Source organism: Leptonychotes weddellii, chromosome 13 (genome assembly GCF_054177405.1).
Source record: "Leptonychotes weddellii isolate Sample4059 chromosome 13, ASM5417740v2, whole genome shotgun sequence".
NCBI classification, from domain to species: domain Eukaryota; kingdom Metazoa; phylum Chordata; class Mammalia; order Carnivora; family Phocidae; genus Leptonychotes; species Leptonychotes weddellii.
Genome location: NC_138381.1, coordinates 67,093,377 through 67,113,704, shown reverse-complemented (window position 1 = coordinate 67,113,704; position 20,328 = coordinate 67,093,377). Strand labels below are relative to the sequence as shown.

General features: G+C 47.5%; 1 protein-coding gene across 2 annotated transcripts; it reads left to right on the top strand.

The window, feature by feature from the left end:
- The first annotated feature begins 6,042 nt into the window (after positions 1-6,042).
- Positions 6,043-19,969, top strand: MLEC (malectin). 2 transcript variants are annotated; one of them, XM_006737778.3, is made up of 5 exons: positions 6,049-6,436; positions 12,190-12,368; positions 12,906-13,082; positions 13,192-13,249; positions 14,438-19,969. In XM_006737778.3, exons 1-5 carry the CDS (start codon positions 6,211-6,213, stop codon positions 14,665-14,667), a joined length of 870 nt encoding a protein of 289 aa, XP_006737841.1. In that variant the 5' UTR covers positions 6,049-6,210; the 3' UTR covers positions 14,668-19,969. The 2 variants fall into 2 exon arrangements, with proteins under 2 accessions (XP_081658173.1, XP_006737841.1); XM_081802047.1 differs by lacking the exons at positions 12,906-13,082; positions 13,192-13,249 and having other exon boundaries at positions 6,043-6,436.
- The last annotated feature ends 359 nt before the right edge of the window (positions 19,970-20,328 follow it).

Sequence of the window (20,328 nt, the reverse complement as noted above, 5' to 3'; positions counted from 1 at the left end):
CCAAGGCCACATAGATGGGAAGGTGCTTGCTTTTTCTGTCCACATCCTAGGCAACTCTAGTCCTGCCTGACTTCTTCCCTGTGACTCATATCCTCCTGGGGGAAGTGAGGAAAAGCCGAGTCTATTCTCCCTCCCCTGAAGTTCAGTTCCAGTTGCTCGCTGGGGGCCAGGACCAGGAGACACCATGGGGCTGGTTCCCAGGCTCTCTGGGTAGATCTGGTTCCCCTGCTGTCTGGCTGCTAGAGGCCCTGGGTGAGGAAACTTGGCTTTGGGACAAGACCACCCACCTCTGAGTCCAAGGGCTGGCAGGGGTTGCTGAGCAGAAGGCAGGACTGCCCCCCCTTTCTGTGTTTACCTTTTGAACTTTAATTGTGAGCTTATCTTTAAGGGAAAGAATATTCCATAAACTTAAAATAGGCAAGACTTAATTAATAGAATGCTTTGTTCTTCTGATCCTTATCTGTTCAGGAAGACACACCCCTTTTCAGTTTTGTGGGTCAAGGTGCCTGCCTCTGGGGGCTTACCAGCAGCTGTTCCATTTTCCACTTTTGAACTCTGGTTCCCTTTGGTTTTTCCCTTCTCCTGTGTGTGGGAGGGTTTTTCCCAACTTTTTAGCCAAGACCTTTTCTATTTATTCAGTTGCCAGTATTATATGTTATAATTATTTCTTTTTATGTGATTAATAGCTACTGTTCACTGAGGGCCTACTATGGGCCAGGCATTCTGTTAAGGGCTCCTATCACCCTAGTATGGTGGATCTTCTAATTATTACCATTGCACAGAGGAGGCAACTGAGGCCCAGAGAGGAGAAATGACTTTCCCGAGGCCACACAGCTCTACAAAAGTAGAGCTAGGCTTTGAATCTAGGGCTCTATGCCCCCAAACACCCATGACGAATATTTATTGAGCATTTAGCTGTGGGCTTCAGGGTCTCACTATGCTAGCTTGTAAAACATGTCCTTTTTGTTTTTCTTGTTTAAAATATGTCTTTTTATTTTTCACAATTCTACAAGGTATGTACAATTATTCTATCCATTTCGCAGATGAGGAAACTGAGGCTCAGAGAGATGAATTCATTTACCCAAAGTCACACAGTATTTTAATGGCAGAGCTGCGATTCGCACCAAGTGGTATCTAAGAGGTTCAGAGGCAAAGTACTAGATGAGAAACCAAAAAAACAGATTTTGGCCCTCATTGTGTAGGCAAATCACCTAACCCTACTGAACTTTAGCTTCTCATCTGCAAAATGCTGGACATTATTTTCCCAACTTCTTGTGGTGGTTGTGAGAATAAGTGGGTGGGAAGTAAGGGTTATAGAGAAACTGTCCATCAGGGCCCAGGTTTACAGGTCTTATCCCACTTTTGGATGGAATTATAGTGAATTTTATCTTTTTAAAGTTCTCTTCTGAGTTGTCTATATTTTCCACAAAAAGTGTGTTTTTCTTCCACAAACAAAAAAAGATGTCTATTAAAATTTTTTTTTTGTATTTTTCCAATTTTAGTGAGAAATCATTGATGTACACCAAATTTTTTTTTTAATGGCTATAGCATTATAGAATAGCTTGAAATCATGAATTGTGATGCCTCATGTTTTGTTCTTCTTTCTCAGGATTTCTTTGGCTATTTGGGATCTTTTGTGGTTTTAGGAGTGTTTTTTTCTACTTTATTTATTTATTTATTTATTTATTTATTTATTTGACAGAGAGAGACACAGCGAGAGAGGGAACACAAGCAGGGGGAGGAGGGTCAGAGGGAGAAGCAGGCTTCCTGCGGAGCAGGGAGCCCGATGTGGGGCTCGATCCCAGGACCCTGGGATCATGACCCGAGCCGAAGGCAGACGCTTAACGACTGAGCCACCCAGGCGCCCTGTTTTTTTCTACTTCTGTAAAGAAATGCCATTGGAATCTTGACAGGGATTGAACTGAGTCTATAGATGGCTTTTGGTAGTATTGACATTTTAACAGTATTAGTTCTTCTAGTCCATCCACTGATGTCTTACAGTTTTTGGAGTAGAGATCTTTCACTTAGTTAAGTTTATCCCCAAATACTTTATTTTTTTGTCAAGATTTATTTATTTGAGAGAGAGAGAGAGTTTGCACGCACAAGGGGGAGGGGCAGAGGGAGACGGAAAGGATCCTAAGCAGACTCCCCACTGAGCACCGAGCCAGAGGTGGGCCTCTATCTCAGGACCCTGAGATCATGACCTGAGCTGAAACCAAGAGTCAGATGCTTAACTGACTGAGCCACCCAGGTGCCCCTTTATTTATTTATTTATTTTTCACATTTTAAGCTTTATTTCCTAACATTAACTGACAAACTGAACTCTTGAGTAGCGGCTAATCCAAACTCATCAGGCCTTCCAAAGGACTGACCATCCTTCTCCAGACCCACTGGTCCTCGCGAGTCTTTACTTCCTCCCGCTAAGATTTTATAATTCATTATTTCCATAATTGCTGCCAACATTGTAGGTCACCCTGTTGCTCTGTCTTCATCACATTGTTCTGGAAGAATCCTGAAGTCTTCATCCAGGCATGTTCCTGCTCTAGTTTTAGGCCTTTCTCCTTTGCATTTTCAGCAGATGGCCTTGCCTCTTATATTACAAAGAAAAGAGAAGTCACCAGGGTGCCTGGGTGGCTCAGTCATTAAGTATCTGCCTTCGGCTCAGGTCATGATCCCAGGGTCCTGGGATCGAGCCCCGTGTTGGGCTCCCTGCTCTGCGAGAAGCCTGCTTCTCCCTCTCCCACACCCCCTGCTTGTGTTCCCTCTTGCTGTGTCTCTCTCTGTCAAATAAATAAATAAAATTGTTTTTTTCTCTATCAGTGTTCATGGTGCACGGCTCTTGGTCATGCCGCTTCGAAGAATGAAGAGGTAGACCAGATGGACTGGTAGGCAGCAAAGCAAGTTTGTTGAGTGATAGTAAAGTGGTAGTACAAAGCTCCTGAGAAGGGAGGGGACCCGAGAGAGTTGCCCCCCCTTTATTATTTTTGATGCTGTTGTAAATGGAATAGATTTCTTTATTTCTTTTTCAGATAATTCATTGTTAGGTGTCTATTTTTTTTTCTTTCTCGTTTAATCCTTACAACTGTGAGGTGGATGATCATATGCATTTTAGGAGAGAGGTGATTACAGAGAAAAGCAGTAACAGATGTAGTTGGGAAGCCACTGAGAAAGGAACTGAACCAGTTTTGTGTGACCCCAAAATCTCAGTTCCTGTCACTCCATGGACAGCAAGTTCTCTATCCTGAGAGGGTGCTGTGGGCTTCAAGTAAATTATTAAAAAAGACTTTAGGATGCCTGGGTGGCTCAGTTGTTTAAGCGACTGCCTCAGCTCAGGTCATGATCCTGGAGTCCTGGGATCGAGTCCCGCATCGGGCTCCCTGCTCAGCGGGGAGTCTGCTTCTCCCTCTGACTCTCCCCCCTCTCATGCTCTCCCTCTATCACTATCTCTCTCAATAAATAAAATAAAAATCTTTAAAAAATAAAATAAAATAAAAAAATAAAAAAGACTTTAGCTGTCATCCCCCCACCTCCCTTTCCCCCGGCCCCAGACAACCATGAATTTGTTTTCTGTCTCTATAGATCTGCCTATTCTGAACATTTTATATAAATTCAGTAATACAACTTGTGGCCTTTTAGGTCTAGCTTCTTTCACTCAGCATGTTTTCAAGGTTCATCCATGTTGTAGTGTATATCAGTACTTCATTACTTTTTCTGGCTCAAAAATAGTTTATTATATAGATATACAAGTTTTGTTTATCCATTCATCAGTTAATGGACTTTTGGGTAGCTTCCACTTTTGCTGCTATGAACATTCGTGTACAAGTTTTTGTGTGGACACTAGTTTCATTTCTTGGGTAAAATGGAGTGAAATTGCTGGGTCAAATGGTTGCATTATCTTCTATAAACCTCAGATCTAGCCTTCAAAGTAGGAACTACTACTTCCACAGTTGAGCAAACCGAAACTCCGAGAGGTACATAACTCGCCCAAGGCCACAGTGAGTAAATGGTGGAGCAGGGCTTAGAACCCAGGCAATCTAGCTCAGATTCCATGCTCATCCTGCCTCCGGGTCTCAGAACTCTTGTTTTACCTAAGAGGCAGTCTAATCCACCAGCTACTGAATCTCAAAAAACCGGGCCAGGCTCCTTTGTACACAGGTAGCCCAGCCAGGAATGGAATCTGAGAAGCCCAGTGGGGGCTAGCCAAGTATCTTATTTATCTCGTGGGGTGACCAAGGCTCTGGGGAACTGAGAGGAGGCATAAGGTTAGGTCTTTTGAGGGCTCCCCAAAGATTTAATCCATTTTTGTGATAGCTTCTCCTGGACTAGGCTGCCTTAAGGATAAAATAAACATGAGCTCCAGGAGGTGGTGTAGTGGGTGGGCTAGAACATGGGCTCTGAAGGGCAACTGCCGGGGAGGGAAGAAGCCCCCCATCACCTCTTTGTACCTTTGATCCCCATTTGCACTATACCCCTGCCCTGAGGGCTATTCAAGAGCTGACTTACCAGGTTCCTCCAAAGATGAGTTTTGAGAGAGTGGAGAGTGGGATAAGACACCCTAGTGCAGGACTCCAGAGGTGCCTTGAGGCGGGAAACATGTCTGTAGGGGCAAGCTAGTCCAGATCCTTGCCATATAATATAGGGGGGAAGTGGGACCAAGAGGGGATACTCTAAAAGTTACTCCTGTGGGGTCTGACCCTGGGGGCTGGGGAAGGAATTATGGGGCATTTAAATTCTTCACTGATGCTCTCCATTTTGGTATTCCATTTTGTTTCTTTATCTCTGTTCTAACTAAATAATTGAGCTGTGGGTAGTTCAAAATCTGCAATTCTCATTCAGGACCCTGGGTGTGTTTTTGTTCACTGCTGCACAAAGCCCATTGCCTGGCATGTAGTAGGTAAGGTTGTCGGGTAAAATGCAAAAATCCCAGTTAAATTTGGATTTTAAACAAAATATGAATTATTTTTTCATATAAGTGTGTCCCATTTGTTTATCTGAAATTCAAATTCAACTGGGCTTCCTGTATTTTATCTGCTAAATCTGCCAACCATAGTAGTAGGGTCTCAAAAAAATATTTGCGGAATTTGCCTTGGCTCTGCCCTCAACTTGCGGTGTCACCGTTTGGCCAACTCTGCGACCCTCTTTGGGCCTCACTGTCTCTGAAAAGTGGGGAGTTCGGACAGCGACCGCAGCGCAGGGATCGCCAATGTAGGAAAATGCTGGGTGAACTGCCAAGGAGCAGAGAAGGAGCTCCGGTCGAGCATACACCTCCAGACTGGGCACCACGCTCGACTGTCCACACCAACGTGGGGGAAGCCCCGATGCCGTCCCCGAGTCGCTGGGGCGGGGCCGAGGCTGTCGCCATGGATACACGGGTAGCTGGAGCCCCTCCCCCACAAGGCCACGCATTTCCGCTGTGTTGGAGCCTTCTGATTGGACGGCCGCCTGGACGCTACCACAAGCCCTGAGCCCGCTAAGGGGTGGGGGCGGGGTGTTGTCCTCGTGGGACGCGTGCTCTGAAGAGCTGTGCTTGTGGCCTCTGTAGGGGAGAATGGGTTCTCTGCCTCACAAGGAGAAAAAGACTGAGGCTCAGGTCGGAAGAGTGTACACTCCTACTAGAGCTTATGTTCATGCCTCTCCCTGAGAAAGGAAGAGGGGGCGGGAAAGTCAGCAACGCCCCCTCTGGAGCCTATTCGGTCCCAAGATCTGGAGCACCGGAAGTGTTGGCGACGTGTCAGTGCGCCCTACTCTAAACCTTCCCTCCTAGGCCACCTTTCCTATTCAGCTGCGGGATTCCGGGGCCGCCTGGGCGCTGCACCCCGCCACTTCCGCATTTAACCGCCGCTTCAACCGAACTCCCAACCTGTGCGCGCGCTCCCTCTCGAGCCTGATGGTTGGGCCGGCGCCTGGGAGTAGCCACGCCCTTTCCCTCGCCTGGCAGCCAATGAACGGGCGTTTCTCGGCGGGGTGATGGGTAATTAATGAGGGTCGGGCGCTGATTGGCTGCAGCGTCGTGGCCGGGGGCTGGGCGGCGGGGTAGGTTGTTCCTGAGGTGGGAGGCGGCACCCGTGGCTGAGAAGGAGGCCTGAGAGCGACATGTCCCCGGCGGCCGAGGCAGAGCGGCCCGTGGTGCTGTTTTTCTGAGTCCGGGGCGGCCTGGCGGCCGGCTGAGGACGAGGGTCGGCGGAGGCTGCCCCCGCTGTGGTGGCCGCCATGCTGGGGGCCCGGGCGGTTGAGGGAGCTGCGGTGGCGCTCCTGCGACTGCTACTGCTGCTGCTGCTGCCGGCGCTCCGGGGGCCGGGGCTCGGCGTGGTCGGCTCCGCGGGGGCCGGGCTACCCGAGAGCGTCATTTGGGCCGTCAACGCGGGCGGCGAGGCGCATGTGGACGTGCACGGGATCCACTTCCGCAAGGACCCTTTGGAAGGCCGGGTGGGCCGAGGTGAGAGCCCCTCAGCCGAGCAGTGGGATCCGGGGCCTGCCGTGCTGGGAGCAACCGGCCGAGGGCTGCGGGCCCTGAGCCCCCTCCCTCGACCCTGGGGCCACGTCTCTGGAGCCAAGTGTCTCTCTCAGCAGTTTCCTGGGACCCGGTCCGAGCTCAGAGCCTGGCGCTGGCTCGAAGCTACGAAGAACAATTGAGGCAGAGTTGGCGAGAAGTTATATTTGGACCTCACATCCTGCATTTTCTTAACCCCTCACTTCCACCCGATCTGGGAAAGTAAAGACGAGGGCGGCCTCTTGCCACCTCGAGGCCTCACGGGTTGTAGGTTATCAGAGCCCCAGGCCTGGGTGGTTTTGCTCTCCTATCAAGACAGTTCCTGGTAGATTCCTGCCATCCCAGAAACGAGCCGCTTTTCTTACCCCTTCTGCAGGAACGGGGCTTGATTCTTAGCCAGCATAGGAAGGAATCTTCGAAGAGGATGGGCCAGGAAAGTTTGATTGTAGCCTCCTCCCGCCCCCCTTTTAGAGCTAGGAATATGTGTGCTTAAAGGTGGAAGTTGAGGTCACCCCAGAGGGTGGTTATATTGAAGCCATTCTGCACGTGAGGCTGATAGAGTGTCAACTGGGTCAGCCAGTGTAAGATCTGAGTATTGGGTGCCAGAGTGTGTAGAGCCTACCCTAAGTGGCCTTGAGAGGTATGATTCCAGTGTATGGGAAAAATGATTTTGACTTAACTGACGAGCAACAGCGGTTTTTAGAGAGCTGCGCAGTTCTCAAAGCTAGGGTAAGAATAGCCAGGGGAGCTGGTTAAAAATGCAAATTCCAGACCTAGTAGATTAAACCCACCTTTCTGCACCAGGGGCTTCTGATGTTGGTCATCCCCAGACCAGACTTTGGGAAAATCTGCTCTAGACTCTTGTTTCTTCTGTAAGTGGGATTGGACAACAGGTTTAAGAGGGAAGTTCCTTACCTCATGTGTTGGAAGGAGATTTATGTTGTATGCTGGGTTCAGAGGCTGCCAAATTGGCAGTATGCCATCTCCAGAAAACCAAGAGACAGACTTTCTCTCATTCTTTCCACGATGCCCAGATTTGGCTCTTGCCTTTAGGAAAGGGTTTAACTTAGTTCTTCCAAGATAATTGCAGTGTCCTGGAGTTTGTTATATTAGCGAGTTTATTGCTTCCATACATGTGAGGGTGTTGGGACACAGGGCTGTTTTCTGAAGTTCTATGTTTGTCTTGGAATTTAGTTAGCCCTGGCATGTAGGTCTCAGTAGCTTGGGTTCAGCTGAGTCAGGGCTCCAGTCTTTAGCAGCTGTAACAGCAGCCAAAGCCAGACTTAATATTTAAGCAGGAGGTCATTGCTATCTCCATCCTGGACCCTTCCTCTTTCCTCATGGGTGTGGGCAGGGAGGAGGGAGCCCTTGAGGAAACTAGAGACCATTTGTGGACTTTGCTTCTTGAGATAGCAGTGGTGAGGACAGTGTGCAGATGGTTTCTCTCACTTAACAGATACCAGGCTTCACATAGGTTACATTATCCTATTAGGTTTATTGTGCAGAGGAAAAAGCTAAGACCATACAGGTTTAGTTCCCAGCTTCTTTCTCCTCTTATTCGGAAATCCTGGTTTTAATTTGCTGGTGTAGGTGATTTTGGGGGTGGAGCGGGGGAGGTGCTGGTGCTTGTCAGCATTCATCCAGTCTCTGTGTCCTTCGGTTATTGGTTCATGGTTGCACTTTCTTTGGAGCTTATTGTAGCAGGTAAAATTACATGAGACCTACCCAAGCCCATGTGTACTGGAGCCCGACATTTGGGGCACTCTATAAACAGGTTCCCTGCTCCACTCTGTGAGAGTATGACAAACGTGGACCATGAATTGTAGCAATAGGAAGGGGTAGATGAAGAGTGGAGGCTGGTTGTCAGCTGCAGCTTGGACCAGCCTGTTGCAACATTGCACACTGGGTTCCTGAGAGTAATTTTTGGTGGCCTTAGATCTGGGCCTGAGACGTGGTTCAGCTTCCACTCTCGGGAGGCAACTCTGTAGTTTCTTTCTGTGCTAAGGAGTCGGCACCACAGAGGGAGGTGTAGCTGTTCACTGTGCCTTCCCTTCTCTGGCACCGTTTAGGAGGATGTGCCAGGTACTTGGAGACCCTTGCCTCATGCAGCTATTTCCACTAATTGCGGTAGGAGCTGTATGTCTTATTTCTTTTGCCACATGCCTCTGATACTGTTTCTGTCATGCTGAAGGAAGTTCATTTTATGTTGACTGAATTCAGGTATTTGTTGCCAAGTTAATCCAGATAAGGGTTTGGCCTGCTTTTGAACTTGGTGTTTCTCTGTAGTGTCTTTGTAGTTCAGCATTCTTGTAACTGAGTGGCCTAGGGCACCTAGTGACCTTTGCTTTCAAAGGCACTCCATAATATTTATTGAATTTCGTTTCTGCCTTGAGGATAGCTAGTGCTCATCGGAGATACTTACAGCTTGGGAAAGGCTTTTTCAACTTGTGTGCTTCACCAGATGGTAGTACCACTATGCTTCGGCAGTGCTCAACTTGGGGTTTTGGCATGCTGAACATTCTGGGTTCTTTTCAACTTGCTCATTGTGGGTTCCTCCTGACTGAGGAGGAAAAGACCTGGTTATTTGGCCTGAGAGCATAAAACTTGGCTTGGTTTTGGGAGAGGCTATTTCCTCTTCATATGAAAGATACCTGCTGATCATTTGTATGACCTCGAAGAACACACTTTACCTCTCTGGGCCTTGTTTTCCTTTTTTAGTATAACTTACGATGCTTTAGAAATCAGTGGCCCTGAGTCTGAAAACTCTTCTGTCCAGAATGGGTTAAAGTGTGTCATTTTCTGTGCTCAGTGACCTGTTACATGAAGTGACAACTAGGGCATATCATGATTCCAGAGGGGTAAAAAGGTAGCTTAGAGCCTGAGCCTATCAGACTACTGATTCTGCAAGCCTAAGGAAGACCCTTTTCTGGGCAGCCTTCCTTTTGGCTGGGGAGGGATTTGGCTTTGGGGAGATAAGAACTAAAAAGAGGATGAGAGTCACTGCTCCCTCTGATTTGCTGAAGGCCATGGGATTTGTTTAGAATTCTCTCCCTATACTGTCACCTAAGAGGCAGGCTTCATCTTCAGGCCCTCCAAGTAGTAGAATTTCATAGGTAGAGAATTTAAGTGGGTTGTAGCCCCCATTTTACAGGTGAGAAAACACCTGGAGAAAATAATTTGTTCCAAATCCCGTCATAGGTGGCAGAGCCAGGATTCAGATCCAGGCCTGTCTTATAAAACTGGGGCTGAATTTTTCGAGCAGCCTGGCTCCTCCATTGTCCTGAACTAAGAATCTTAGCAGCAGACATAATGTAGGCCCTTTGGCCCCCTTCCTTTCTGGTTAACTGTCTGAACTATATTGTGCCAACTTCAGCAGTGTGCTGATTGTGTACACTTCACTGTATTTTAGAGAAATCTGTTTAGCTGTGAATACATAAAGTCTAAGGGGGAAAGGAAAAAATCTTTTTTGCTGCTGCATCTCTTGGGACTTGGGCAAATGCAACTTTACATGTGGCAGATCTCTTGGGAAAGGCACTTGGGCTTTAAAGGGAAAATATTTAAAGGTAATTCCAAGGTTGTTAAGTAGTTTTTATTCACATGGCTGAGTTTTCTTAGTTGTGAGACTGAGGCTGTTACAGATTACATTACTGTCAGTTTCTCACTTTTTCCACTCGGCAAGAAAAAAAAAAATTCCCCACACATGCACAAAATTTTCTGTGTATCTAAAAAGCAAATCTAGTTAATGTTCCAAATTTGTAAGGATCATGGTTCTCATGGAAGAAGGAAATTCTTAGAACTCAAGTGGAAGAGAAATAGCAGTCTTTTAATCTTTATGGGTTTGTGCCCTGGTGTAATGGTTTGAGCCTGGGAAAGAGCTGAGGCGTGTTGGCAGTACATCCTTTGTAGTGCTACTTAGCACCCTTCTTTGATTTCTTGAGAAGAAATAAGAAGAAAAAGGTCTGAAGACAAAAGGGCAGTGAGTTTCCTATTGCATTGTCTCATCAGGTCCATCTGATGTCATGGCTAACTGTCCCCTTACAGGAACTGTTAACAGTTATGTTTATTTTTTTGAGGGCTTGACCTTAGCCACTGGCTCTTTTAGTTACTCTTTTACCTCCCTTGGAGATAAAAGATCCCCTTGGAGTTTTGATGATTCAGAAGGTAAAGCTCCAGGGATGACTGCTCTTGGACATCTCCCAAAGGACCTAGGTGTCAAATGTCTTCAGAGTCACTGTGTGAGATTGGAAGGTGGTTTTGAAATCTTAATTCCGGGCTGGAGGAGCGACTGGGCCTGTACCAAAATCATTGCTAAGTCTGTAGTTTGGAAAGTAGATTTATGGAGCACTGGAAAGCCTCATTGTGTTTACATGATAAAGGAATCAGAGAAGCTACTTTCCAAGGAGGAAGCATAGCTATTCATCTCTGGGGCTGAAGTGTGGTTGGTGTCTCATGTTTGAGGAAAGACCCCAGTCTAGTTTGTTATGGAGCGGGAGAAAAACATACATAGTTTTGTCTTCTACCAAGGCTGGGGAAGAGGGCTGGGGGCAATAGAGGTTTTCCGCTCTTTTGATACCGACCCAAGATATGTAACTTTTTACCTTTTTTTTTTTTTTTTTAAATGTAAGCTCTATGCTGAGAGTGGGGCTTGAATACTCATAACTCTGAGATCAAGAGCCACGTGCTCGACCAACTGAGCCACCCAGGCATCTTTTTACTTTTACCCTGCCTTATTCCTTGTCAGTCTATGACATGGGAAAGGTGGCTCCCCAAGGACTTGGGCATCTTAGGCCGGAGGTGCCAGTAGGACCTTGGCAGATTTTTTTCTTGCTATAGGATGGCTCTAGCCCTGTGGAGAGAATAGCATGGCTTCACTGCTGTATAGGCACCTCCTTTGTTGGTGTTTGTTAGTTCAGCAAATCATATTAAGTGCCTCTTTATGTGCCAGCCACCTTGTCAGGTGCTGGGGACACAGTAGGAACTTTTTTTCTTCTTTCGGTTTAACTGGGGGAATGTGCAAGAGAGAGTAGGTGAGGTTGAGTTTTGTGAGTTTGTGAGAATTAAGGTGCTTGCATGTAAAGGAAATTAGCATCACACCCTTCTTATGAGCATGTTTCTCTTTACCAGCCTTGGAACTTTGTGAATGAAAATTATAAAAAGCAACTAAGCTGGTATCTTACTTGCAATAAAGACAATGCAGAAATGACTTTCCTAACATAGCCTGTTTGTTTTAGACTCTTGAGCTTTTCTGAATGAAAAAAACAAAACAAAACAAACCACACACATTCTCTGAACTTAATCATCTTGCAGAGTTCTTGGCCATCCCCCCCTGTTGTATGAGCTTTCTCTGAAGTTCCCCTTCTCAGGGAGCCAGGAACTGTAGCTATCGCCTGTTTTCTTCCTGTCACTCTCTGTGCAGTTGAGGAAAGTCATTTTAATAGGCTTTTAAAAAGTTCTATTCTGAGGGTTAGGGAGCTGTTGGGGTGATTAGTGTTTGGTTTCTCTCACTTTACTCTTCCTTGGTAATGGCTCTCTAATTCTTGCCTTTGTGTCTGGTCTCTTTAGAGCCAGGCGGATAGGGGGTGGCCCCTTCCCCTGGGAAGGTTACTCGCATTGCCCTGGAAATGGCTGGCAGTTCTGGGGTCTCTGCTTTTTTTGTGTGTCTTGCCTCTGATGTGGTTTCTCTTGTTTTTTGTCCACAGCCTCTGACTACGGTATGAAACTGCCAATCCTGCGTTCCAACCCGGAGGACCAGATCCTGTATCAAACAGAGCGGTACAATGAGGAGACTTTTGGCTACGAAGTGCCCATTAAGGAGGAGGGGGATTATGTGCTGGTGTTGAAATTTGCCGAGGTCTACTTTGCACAGTCCCAGCAGAAGGTGAGGCCTGGTCAGTGGGACATTGCCACTCCTGGATAGTCCCCTGCTATGGGCCAGAGAATGTAAGAGCCTCCCCAGAAGGGAGGAACAGGTGAGCTTTGAGGAAAAGCTGGATTCCTTCTGCCCCTAGAGAAGCAATGTCCCATTGCTCACAAGGCTGCACTTGCCTTGGGGGTTGGTGACAGAAGGCAATGCCAGAATCTTAGTTCTTGGCAACTAACTGATCCTGGTTGTCTTCCTTGGTTGTCAGCACCTTCTTGTATTTAGCCTTATTCTTTTCCTGTCTCTTGCGAATTTCCTTCTGTCCATGTTGAGCTTTTTGTTTGTATTCTTTGTTCCTAAGGACAGTGAAAGAACTTGGCTTTGATTTAGCTCATGTAAAGAACTTGGTACCCTTGACTATATCCAGCCCTGTCATTTTAAAAATTATTTCTGAACTTGAAGATCCAGGCAGGTAATGTCCAGCTGCTAAAGGGGTATGAAGCTGATGGTTTTGACATTGTCTCTCTCTCTCTCTCTTTTTTTTAATTATGGAAGGTATTTGATGTGCGACTGAATGGCCATGTCGTGGTGAAGGACTTGGATATCTTTGATCGTGTTGGGCACAGCACAGCTCATGATGAAATCATCCCTATGAGCATCAGAAAGGGGAAGCTGAGTGTCCAAGGGGAGGTGTCCACCTTCACAGGGAAACTCTACATCGAGTTTGTTAAGGTAATGCTCTCCCTCTGCCCTCCCCGCTGAGGAAATGTTTAATAAAAGAATGGGTGCAGGGGGAATGTTTACTGCTGTGTGGTGCTGACCATGGTTTCCCATTTCCTAGGGGTACTATGACAATCCCAAAGTTTGTGCACTCTACATCATGGCTGGGACAGTGGATGGTAAGTGGCGTCTTTAACCTCCTTTTTTCCTTGGGCTGAAGGCTATAGTTGAGGAAACCCTTGAGGGAATAATTTAGCTGATCACTCTTGTGAGAACACTTAAAGCCAAATTGTGGGGAATCCAGAGCCAGATGGGTGGGGATGAAGTGTAGCATGGTGCTGGCCATAAGCTTTGGAGTAAGGTCTGTGTTCAAATTTTGTTGCTGCCACTTAATCAGCTCTTTGGTTTTGGACAAATTTCTTTAACTTCACTGTAAATTTGGCTTAATAATGGTACCTACTGGTGTGCCCTGACCTTGTAGTCTTTTGGAATTGCCTAAAACTTGTCCTTATTCTCTTTCTTTGACATCTATTTCCTGGGAGCAAAAAGGGAAAAGATAAAAGGAGGAGGAGTCCTTTAGCATTTTGGTATGCTCTGAGAGAGTCCAGAATTGCTGGACTGTACTGGACAAAAGTTTACTTACCAATGTCTCCGTGTTCTTGGGATCCAGCCTTAGGGTGTATCGCTTTCTCAGCATTGCGATGATCCTACCCACCAGCTTCCCAGGCTTATTTTTTGCAGAGAAAGCTTGTGTCTAAGTGACTTTTCACCTCCATTCCACCTCTGTACATTTTCCCAACTCATCCTGAATGCACCAGGGGGCTCATCCTGTTGTCTTGATGTGTCCCCAGATGCTGGTATTCTGACATCTAGGCAGAAGTCTTGCCACAAAAACAGATTTGTAGCTTGAATCCCCTAAGGAGGAGGCAGAGCAGAGCGGTAGTGAGTGCTGACAACCCAAGGCTCTGTGGCTCAGCTTTTCCTCAGTTGCTTTGTGAATCAGAAGGGAATGTGGGATTGCGGAGGCTGCAGGAGGGATTTGAAAAGGTTAAGTTTTGGGTGTCGGGTCATTGTCTCTGTTCAATCTGGTCCTCCTGTGGTTCTGAAGAAGTAGGACAGGAAGGGGAGATAGCGAACCTCCCTGGGCGCAGGGCTTTTACTGTGTTTTAGTTAAATCTAAAGAAGACTAAGTGTTTGCAGCAATCTGCTATCCTCTAGGCCAGGAGCTATTTCTGCTACTTCCTTTTTTTTCCTGTGGACCCAGCATAGGTCGTAGCATCTCTTTGTTGTGGCTCATTTACGGCTCTTAAGGGTCTCACTCAAATGCCGTGGATCTTACTTAACAGGCCTCTGTTTTCTCGTGTCAGATGTACCAAAGCTGCAGCCTCATCCAGGACTGGAGAAGAAAGAGGAGGAGGAGGAAGAAGAAGAATACGATGAAGGGTCTAACCTCAAAAGACAGACCAATAAGAACCGGGTGCAGTCAGGCCCCCGCACGCCCAACCCCTATGCCTCGGACAACAGCAGCCTCATGTTTCCCATCCTGGTGGCCTTCGGAGTCTTCATTCCAACCCTCTTCTGCCTCTGCCGGTTGTGAGAACAAATACCATCCTGAACTGGGTGGAGGGGTGAGGGAAAGAAACCAAACATGTTCGTTTTGGTTTCTGTATTTTTCACAGTGATTAACAAAAAAACAAACAGACAAAAATCACACACAAAAATTAAAGGAGAAAAAAGGAGGCAGAGTGGGTAGAGAGCAGCCCTCATCCACCACTGGTCCCAGCCCCGCTTCAGTCCTTGTGCTCTCTTTGTGGCTGGCCCCAGCCGTCTCTTTCCTCTCCAGGGTACTTAGGGTAAAGCGGATCCTACACGTTCAAGGATCCTCGTCTGCACACCTAGTGGAAAGAACTCTGAACCCAGAGCAGACATGGTTCCTTTTTTTAGGTTAGAAATTAACAGCAGGGAAATGTCATCTTATTACCTGAGAAGACCAGCGCTGGGAGTTGGGTATGTTCCGAAGTGACGTCCAGATAAGTTTTCAGATGTCCTGGGATTGAAAGTGTGTGTGCTTTGTGTATGTGTGAAGGTGTATAATTTGTATGATAAAGATGAAAACAGAGGGGGATTAAACAAAAAAAGAAAGAAAAGTAGATACTTCCTTACTTGGAAGCCTTTCTGGTGTCAGCCTAATGATGCTTCCACCTTAAGTGTTTGCGCTTTGTCATTACTTGTCTCCCTGACATGTGCCAGTTAGAGGACTGTCTGGTATCCAAGACGAATAGTTTATGTCAGGTCCTCAAGTTGCCTCTGACTTGTTACCACAACAAATCATTTTAATTTCAGTGCCTGTTGGGGACTTGATTTCCTCTCATTTCCCCCCCTTAATCTGGCTCATTTGAAATCCCTTCTCTCTCTCCCAGTCATCCCGCTAAGTTATTGCCAAGAAGGGAAGGAGACATGGGGATTTGGGGTTCCCTTTGCTTGAATGTCTTATCCTCTACCACCTCACCTTGTTGGTACTTCCCTCCCTGGATCTCTGAGCCAGCAGCCAGGAGGACCTGACCCAGCAGTTCTTTTACTGGCCTCTCTGTAGGGTCTTGCTGCCGGGGGACAGGGATGCTTTCCAGCCTGCAGCAACACAACACTTGACCTTAAAAGTCTCTTCTGGTCTTTGGATTAGAAAAGGCTTATGTTAGCATAACTTAAGAGCCACCTCAGAGACTTGAGCCCTACTAAGTGACTGACCACTGTTTAGAGTGTCTGTCTAGTGTCTGATGTTCAGTTTTTCCCATCTTGTGTCTGTGGCACAAGTCAACCAGTTTTGGTTTATGCCCAGGGCTGCCCCACAGAGCTAGACTGATGGTATCTGGCCCGGGGGTGCCTCTCATTGATCTTAATAGTATGCCCCTCTGCCCTTTCATCTCCCTATCCAAGTTACAGTTGAGTTCTTGGTGTGACGGGGCTGAAAGATTTCCAGTCAGCCATAGTCCTGGCAGCTCTGAAGCCAACCTTAGCATCTAAGTGTCTGTCTTAAATTCCCTGGAAAAACTTCTGCAGGAAATGAAGCTTCCCTGTTCTCTTCCTTTCTGGTCACTGTTATCCTTTTCCCAGTTGGGGCAGCAATGAGGGAGGACCCAGCCAAGCTACAAGGAATTTTGTGGATGGAAGGCAGCAGGATTAGCTTCTGCTTGGGCTGGAGCACCATAGAATCTCAGACAAGGCTCATCATTTTAGAATGTGTTTAATTTTGTCTTTTTTTTTTTTAATGTTTTTAAAGAGCTCCATATATTTGAACTGTTCGTTATGTGACAAAGTAAGTAGCCTTTGGGCTCATGTCCTGGGTTTTGACTCTTGATGAGTTACTCTGGGCCAGCATTTAGTCCTTTGAGAGTTGGAGCCCTTTATTTTAGCTGTGACTTAGGCCTCAGTAGTAGGGTATTGAGTCAGGCATCTGGATGGCTGTGGCCTGAGGCCGCAGTAAGAGGAACACTTCTGGAGTGCTTCACAAAGCTCCCTGCTTTAAAGGATGGCATCCTATGGCCTTGATCCTGGGGACCCCCTGCCTGGGGCAGTGGACATCCTATTGACTGGGCTTCTGACAGTGGCTTCGGTTCGTCTTCCATCAGAAGTCCCCACAGCTGTAGTCCACTGCCAGCGAAGGAGACGAGATGAGGAAGGAGGATGTGCTGCCTCCATTTTGCCTTGTTTGTTAGTTTGCCTGGGTCTCTGAGGAAGGAGGGGTCCCGCCTCCTCACCTCAACCCATCCCTTCAGTGACTCAGAGTCTCAGAAGGAAACCCTGGCTCCTGGGGCCATTTCCTAATGGTACTGTAAGCCAAGCAGCTTTGCTTCCAAGCCCACTCCTGTTTCCAAGCCCACTTCTTTCCCCTGAGCTCAGGGATAGGGATGGGCATTTTCCTCTGCTTGTGTCCGAAAGGAAGGAACATCTTTCTATGGCTCACAAAAACTAAAGGAGAAGTGAGGAAACAGGAAGAAGTATGGTGGGGGCCCGGGTAGAGTCCCCTGGAGCCAAGCCCACCCAGCTAACAGAGCTGCCCAGGGCCAGTCACAGCTGGCCCAGGATGCTGAACTTGAAAGCTTGTTTTTTGTTTTTTTTTTTTTTGTTTTTGGCTCCTCCAAGATGATATAGGTACATGAAGTTTAGGTTAAAGGGGTGGGGTGGGGCACTCTGTATTTTTATTTTTGTATTGTGTGTGTCACGAATTACTCTGTTCATCGTTTGCTTTTTGCACTGTGTGTTCCCCTGCCTATATTTTGAGCTAGTGCGAGGACCAGGCAGCCACGCTGCTGGGAGACTGTCTGGGGTTGGGGAGGTGATGAGGGATGCCACTGAGGCCTGGGGAAAGGGATATCTGGGCACTTCTACTGGATCCATGCTCCCCTAGGTTTTTAGATTTCCCTGACCCCAGCTGGCCAAAGCCAAGAACAGATGGCCAAGATGAAACTCCTTTTTTGGTTCAGTTTCTGGGTAGACCAAACAAAGATGTCTGCTGGGGATGGGCTGAGAATCTGCAGCCTAGCCCTGATTTGGGTCAGGGGCCAGGTGGCCGTTGTGGGTTTTACTCACGCTGACTGAAATGTTGTGCCAGGAAATAATCTGTGGGACCCATGTCCCCTAAACCAGGTCCATTTTCCCATAAAGTCTCCGCTATGGAGGAGAAGCTGCTCAGTGGATATCTTGAATTCTGGTGACTTGAAAGATGGTTCTCTTCACATGTCAGTGGGGTCAGACTCCCGGGGGGGTCATAGGGCCTACAGGGCCACCGGCTGGTTTGAGAGTGTGACCTTGTTCTCTTTTTCCCACTGTTTGCCTAAGAGATACTGGCCTGAAATTGGGGGATCACATTAGAGGTCAATTAGACTTTGAAGAGATGAGGTGAAGTTTAGGTTTACCTCCCCCTTTCTGTGCCTGGAAACTGTTTAATCCAGTTTCAGAATTGTGTTTTGACTTCTTTATCTTTTTGGAGAAGCTTCTGTTTTAAGGAATTTCTCTTCCTTTTTATCCTGCCTCTACTTTCTCCTGAGAAGGCCTGGCCATGGCTTCTAGAATCTCATTTGAACTTCAGAAAACAGCAGCAGGTATACTCCTTTCCCTAGAAATTGGCTCACCTTGGGAAGCCCAGGGAAAGAGTCCACAGGTTCTCTACCCTCCCTGGAGATTGGGGCAGGACCCACCCCCGGTCAGCACAGTGCCTTTTCCTCTCCTGCTCTGAGCCAGGGTGGGCATTCCCTCTAGATTCAGGTCTGGGCAGGGGTCTTTCAGTTCCTGCCATGGGGCTGCTTCCCCATCCCTCTCTCCCTTTCCCCTTTGCTGGCCGGCTCTCACCTAATTCAAGTGTCTTCTTGCCTCAAGGAGCCTTAATGGCATCAAGTGGCAACATGTAATATTGTCCTACATGTCTCTCCAAAGGGCCTAGGAGAGCAGGTGAGCTTTCCAAACTGAGAGACTAACAGATGCTCCTGTTCAAAAAGGAAGGAGGAGGAGATGCTTTGGGCCTCCTTTTGCTGTGGCCCTGGGGAAGGAGCCTGGGGTAAGGCTAAGTGATAGTGCAGAAGCAGAACCAGAAACACCTGGGATGTGTTCAGAAATTTTAGAAGAAGTCTGCTTCTCTTCTATGGAAAGATCTAATTAGGGTTCAAAGAGCTCTAAGAAAATTGCAAAGAAGCCTTAATGTTCAAGCTTCAGAGAGATCAGAGTAGTTTCTCCCTATCCATCCGAGCTCAGACTCTTTCTGTATTTAGACCTCTCCTGGGGCAAGAGGGCTAGGTTTCCTCATTTTATTATGAGACCAGATTGGCATCAGTGGGTCAGCTGCCCAGCTAGGGCGGGTTTCTTTGTACAAGGGTGGCTTGCTGCCGATCTAGTTTGTCCTTCTCCAGCTGCCTTTTGGCTAGCCTGCCTTTGGTTGCCAAATCATTCTGATAAGAGCAGGTGATTTGGGGACTGGCTGGGTTGGCAGGAAAAGAGCAGGATGGATCTCTTGGGATGGTCCCCTTCCACCCCCCCCACCCCTCCCCAGGAGTATAAAAACAAGGAGCCAGGATTGTGCTGGCAGCCAGGGAAACAGTAGTCCTGTTAGAGTTGGCAGGGAGGGCCCTGGCACCTCTCACATCCAGGCAGGCTTGTGAGATGGGGGCACATAGCACCGGGAGAAGCAGAACTTCATTCTCACCTCTATTTTGAGCTTCAGTGCTTTATTTCAGTATGAGGGAAAACAACAACAAACTGAAGTGTGCTTTCCGTCCTTTCAAAGGACAACTGTCGGGAAAGGAGAGCTGAGTTGCCAGGTGGGAGGGGAGAATTGGCAGGGAGATCTTCACGGCAAACCAGGAATGAGGCGTTCTTGACTCTTCTCTTCCCTGGTGTGTCATGATCCAGGGAATGAAAAGAAATTTGACCCTGGATTAGTCCCCTCCTTGGATTTTCCTTCCACCATGTTCTCACACGCTAGGACCAGCTGCCCATTCTGAGCTCAGGGCAGCCTCTTCAACCATTATCGGCCTAACCTGGCTTGTCAGGAAACCTACCCTGCCCCTCCAGATTGGGCCTGGCTGCTCTATTCTGTACCAAGTACTGGAGAATAGTGTCAAGTTCGTAGTAGCCCTGGTAGTTCCTAGATTCCCATCCTCTCCCTGCGGAGGTCAAACCAACTCTTTGTCTGTGGCCACAACATGCATTTACAGCAGCACAGTGAGGGGCTTTGAACCTGGCTGGCCCGGGAAAGCAGTAGGGGTGGATAGAGCTGTCTTTCCTTCTGGGCTGTCTCCATCTGTCCCTACCCTTTACATGCCCCACCCTACTCCCACCAAAAAGTAAAAAAATCAGGATGTTTTTCACTGTCCATTGCTTTGTGTTTTAATAAACAATTTGCAGTGACACTCTGTTGAGATTGAGTTTGAACTTGATTGCAAAAAGGTGAAGTGATGGGGTGGGAAAAGGGAGACCCGGGGGCTCACTTGGCTGCGAAGGGCTCTCCTGTGACAAGACTAGGGGCTTTTGTCCATTTTTTTTTTTTTAATATTTTATTTATTTGACAGAGAGAGACATAGCGAGAGAGGGAACACAAGCAGGGGCAGTGGGAGAGGGAGAAGCAGGCTTCCCGCCGAGCAGGAAGCCCGATGCGGGACTCGATCCCAGGACCCTGGGATCATGACCCGAGCCGAAGGCAGACGCCCAACGACTGAGCCACCCAGGCACCCCTGGGGCTTTTGTCCATTTTAGCCAGGATGTTTGTTTA

Excerpts from the sequence above, each read along its gene's own strand:
- MLEC (XM_006737778.3), top strand. The coding sequence starts at position 6,211 with ATGCTGGGGGCCCGGGCGGTTGAGGGAGCTGCGGTGGCGCTCCTGCGA. Across the intron at positions 12,369-12,905 it reads TTGCACAGTCCCAGCAGAAG|GTATTTGATGTGCGACTGAA; the intron begins GTGAGGCCTGGT and ends TAATTATGGAAG. Across the intron at positions 13,083-13,191 it reads TCTACATCGAGTTTGTTAAG|GGGTACTATGACAATCCCAA; the intron begins GTAATGCTCTCC and ends CCCATTTCCTAG.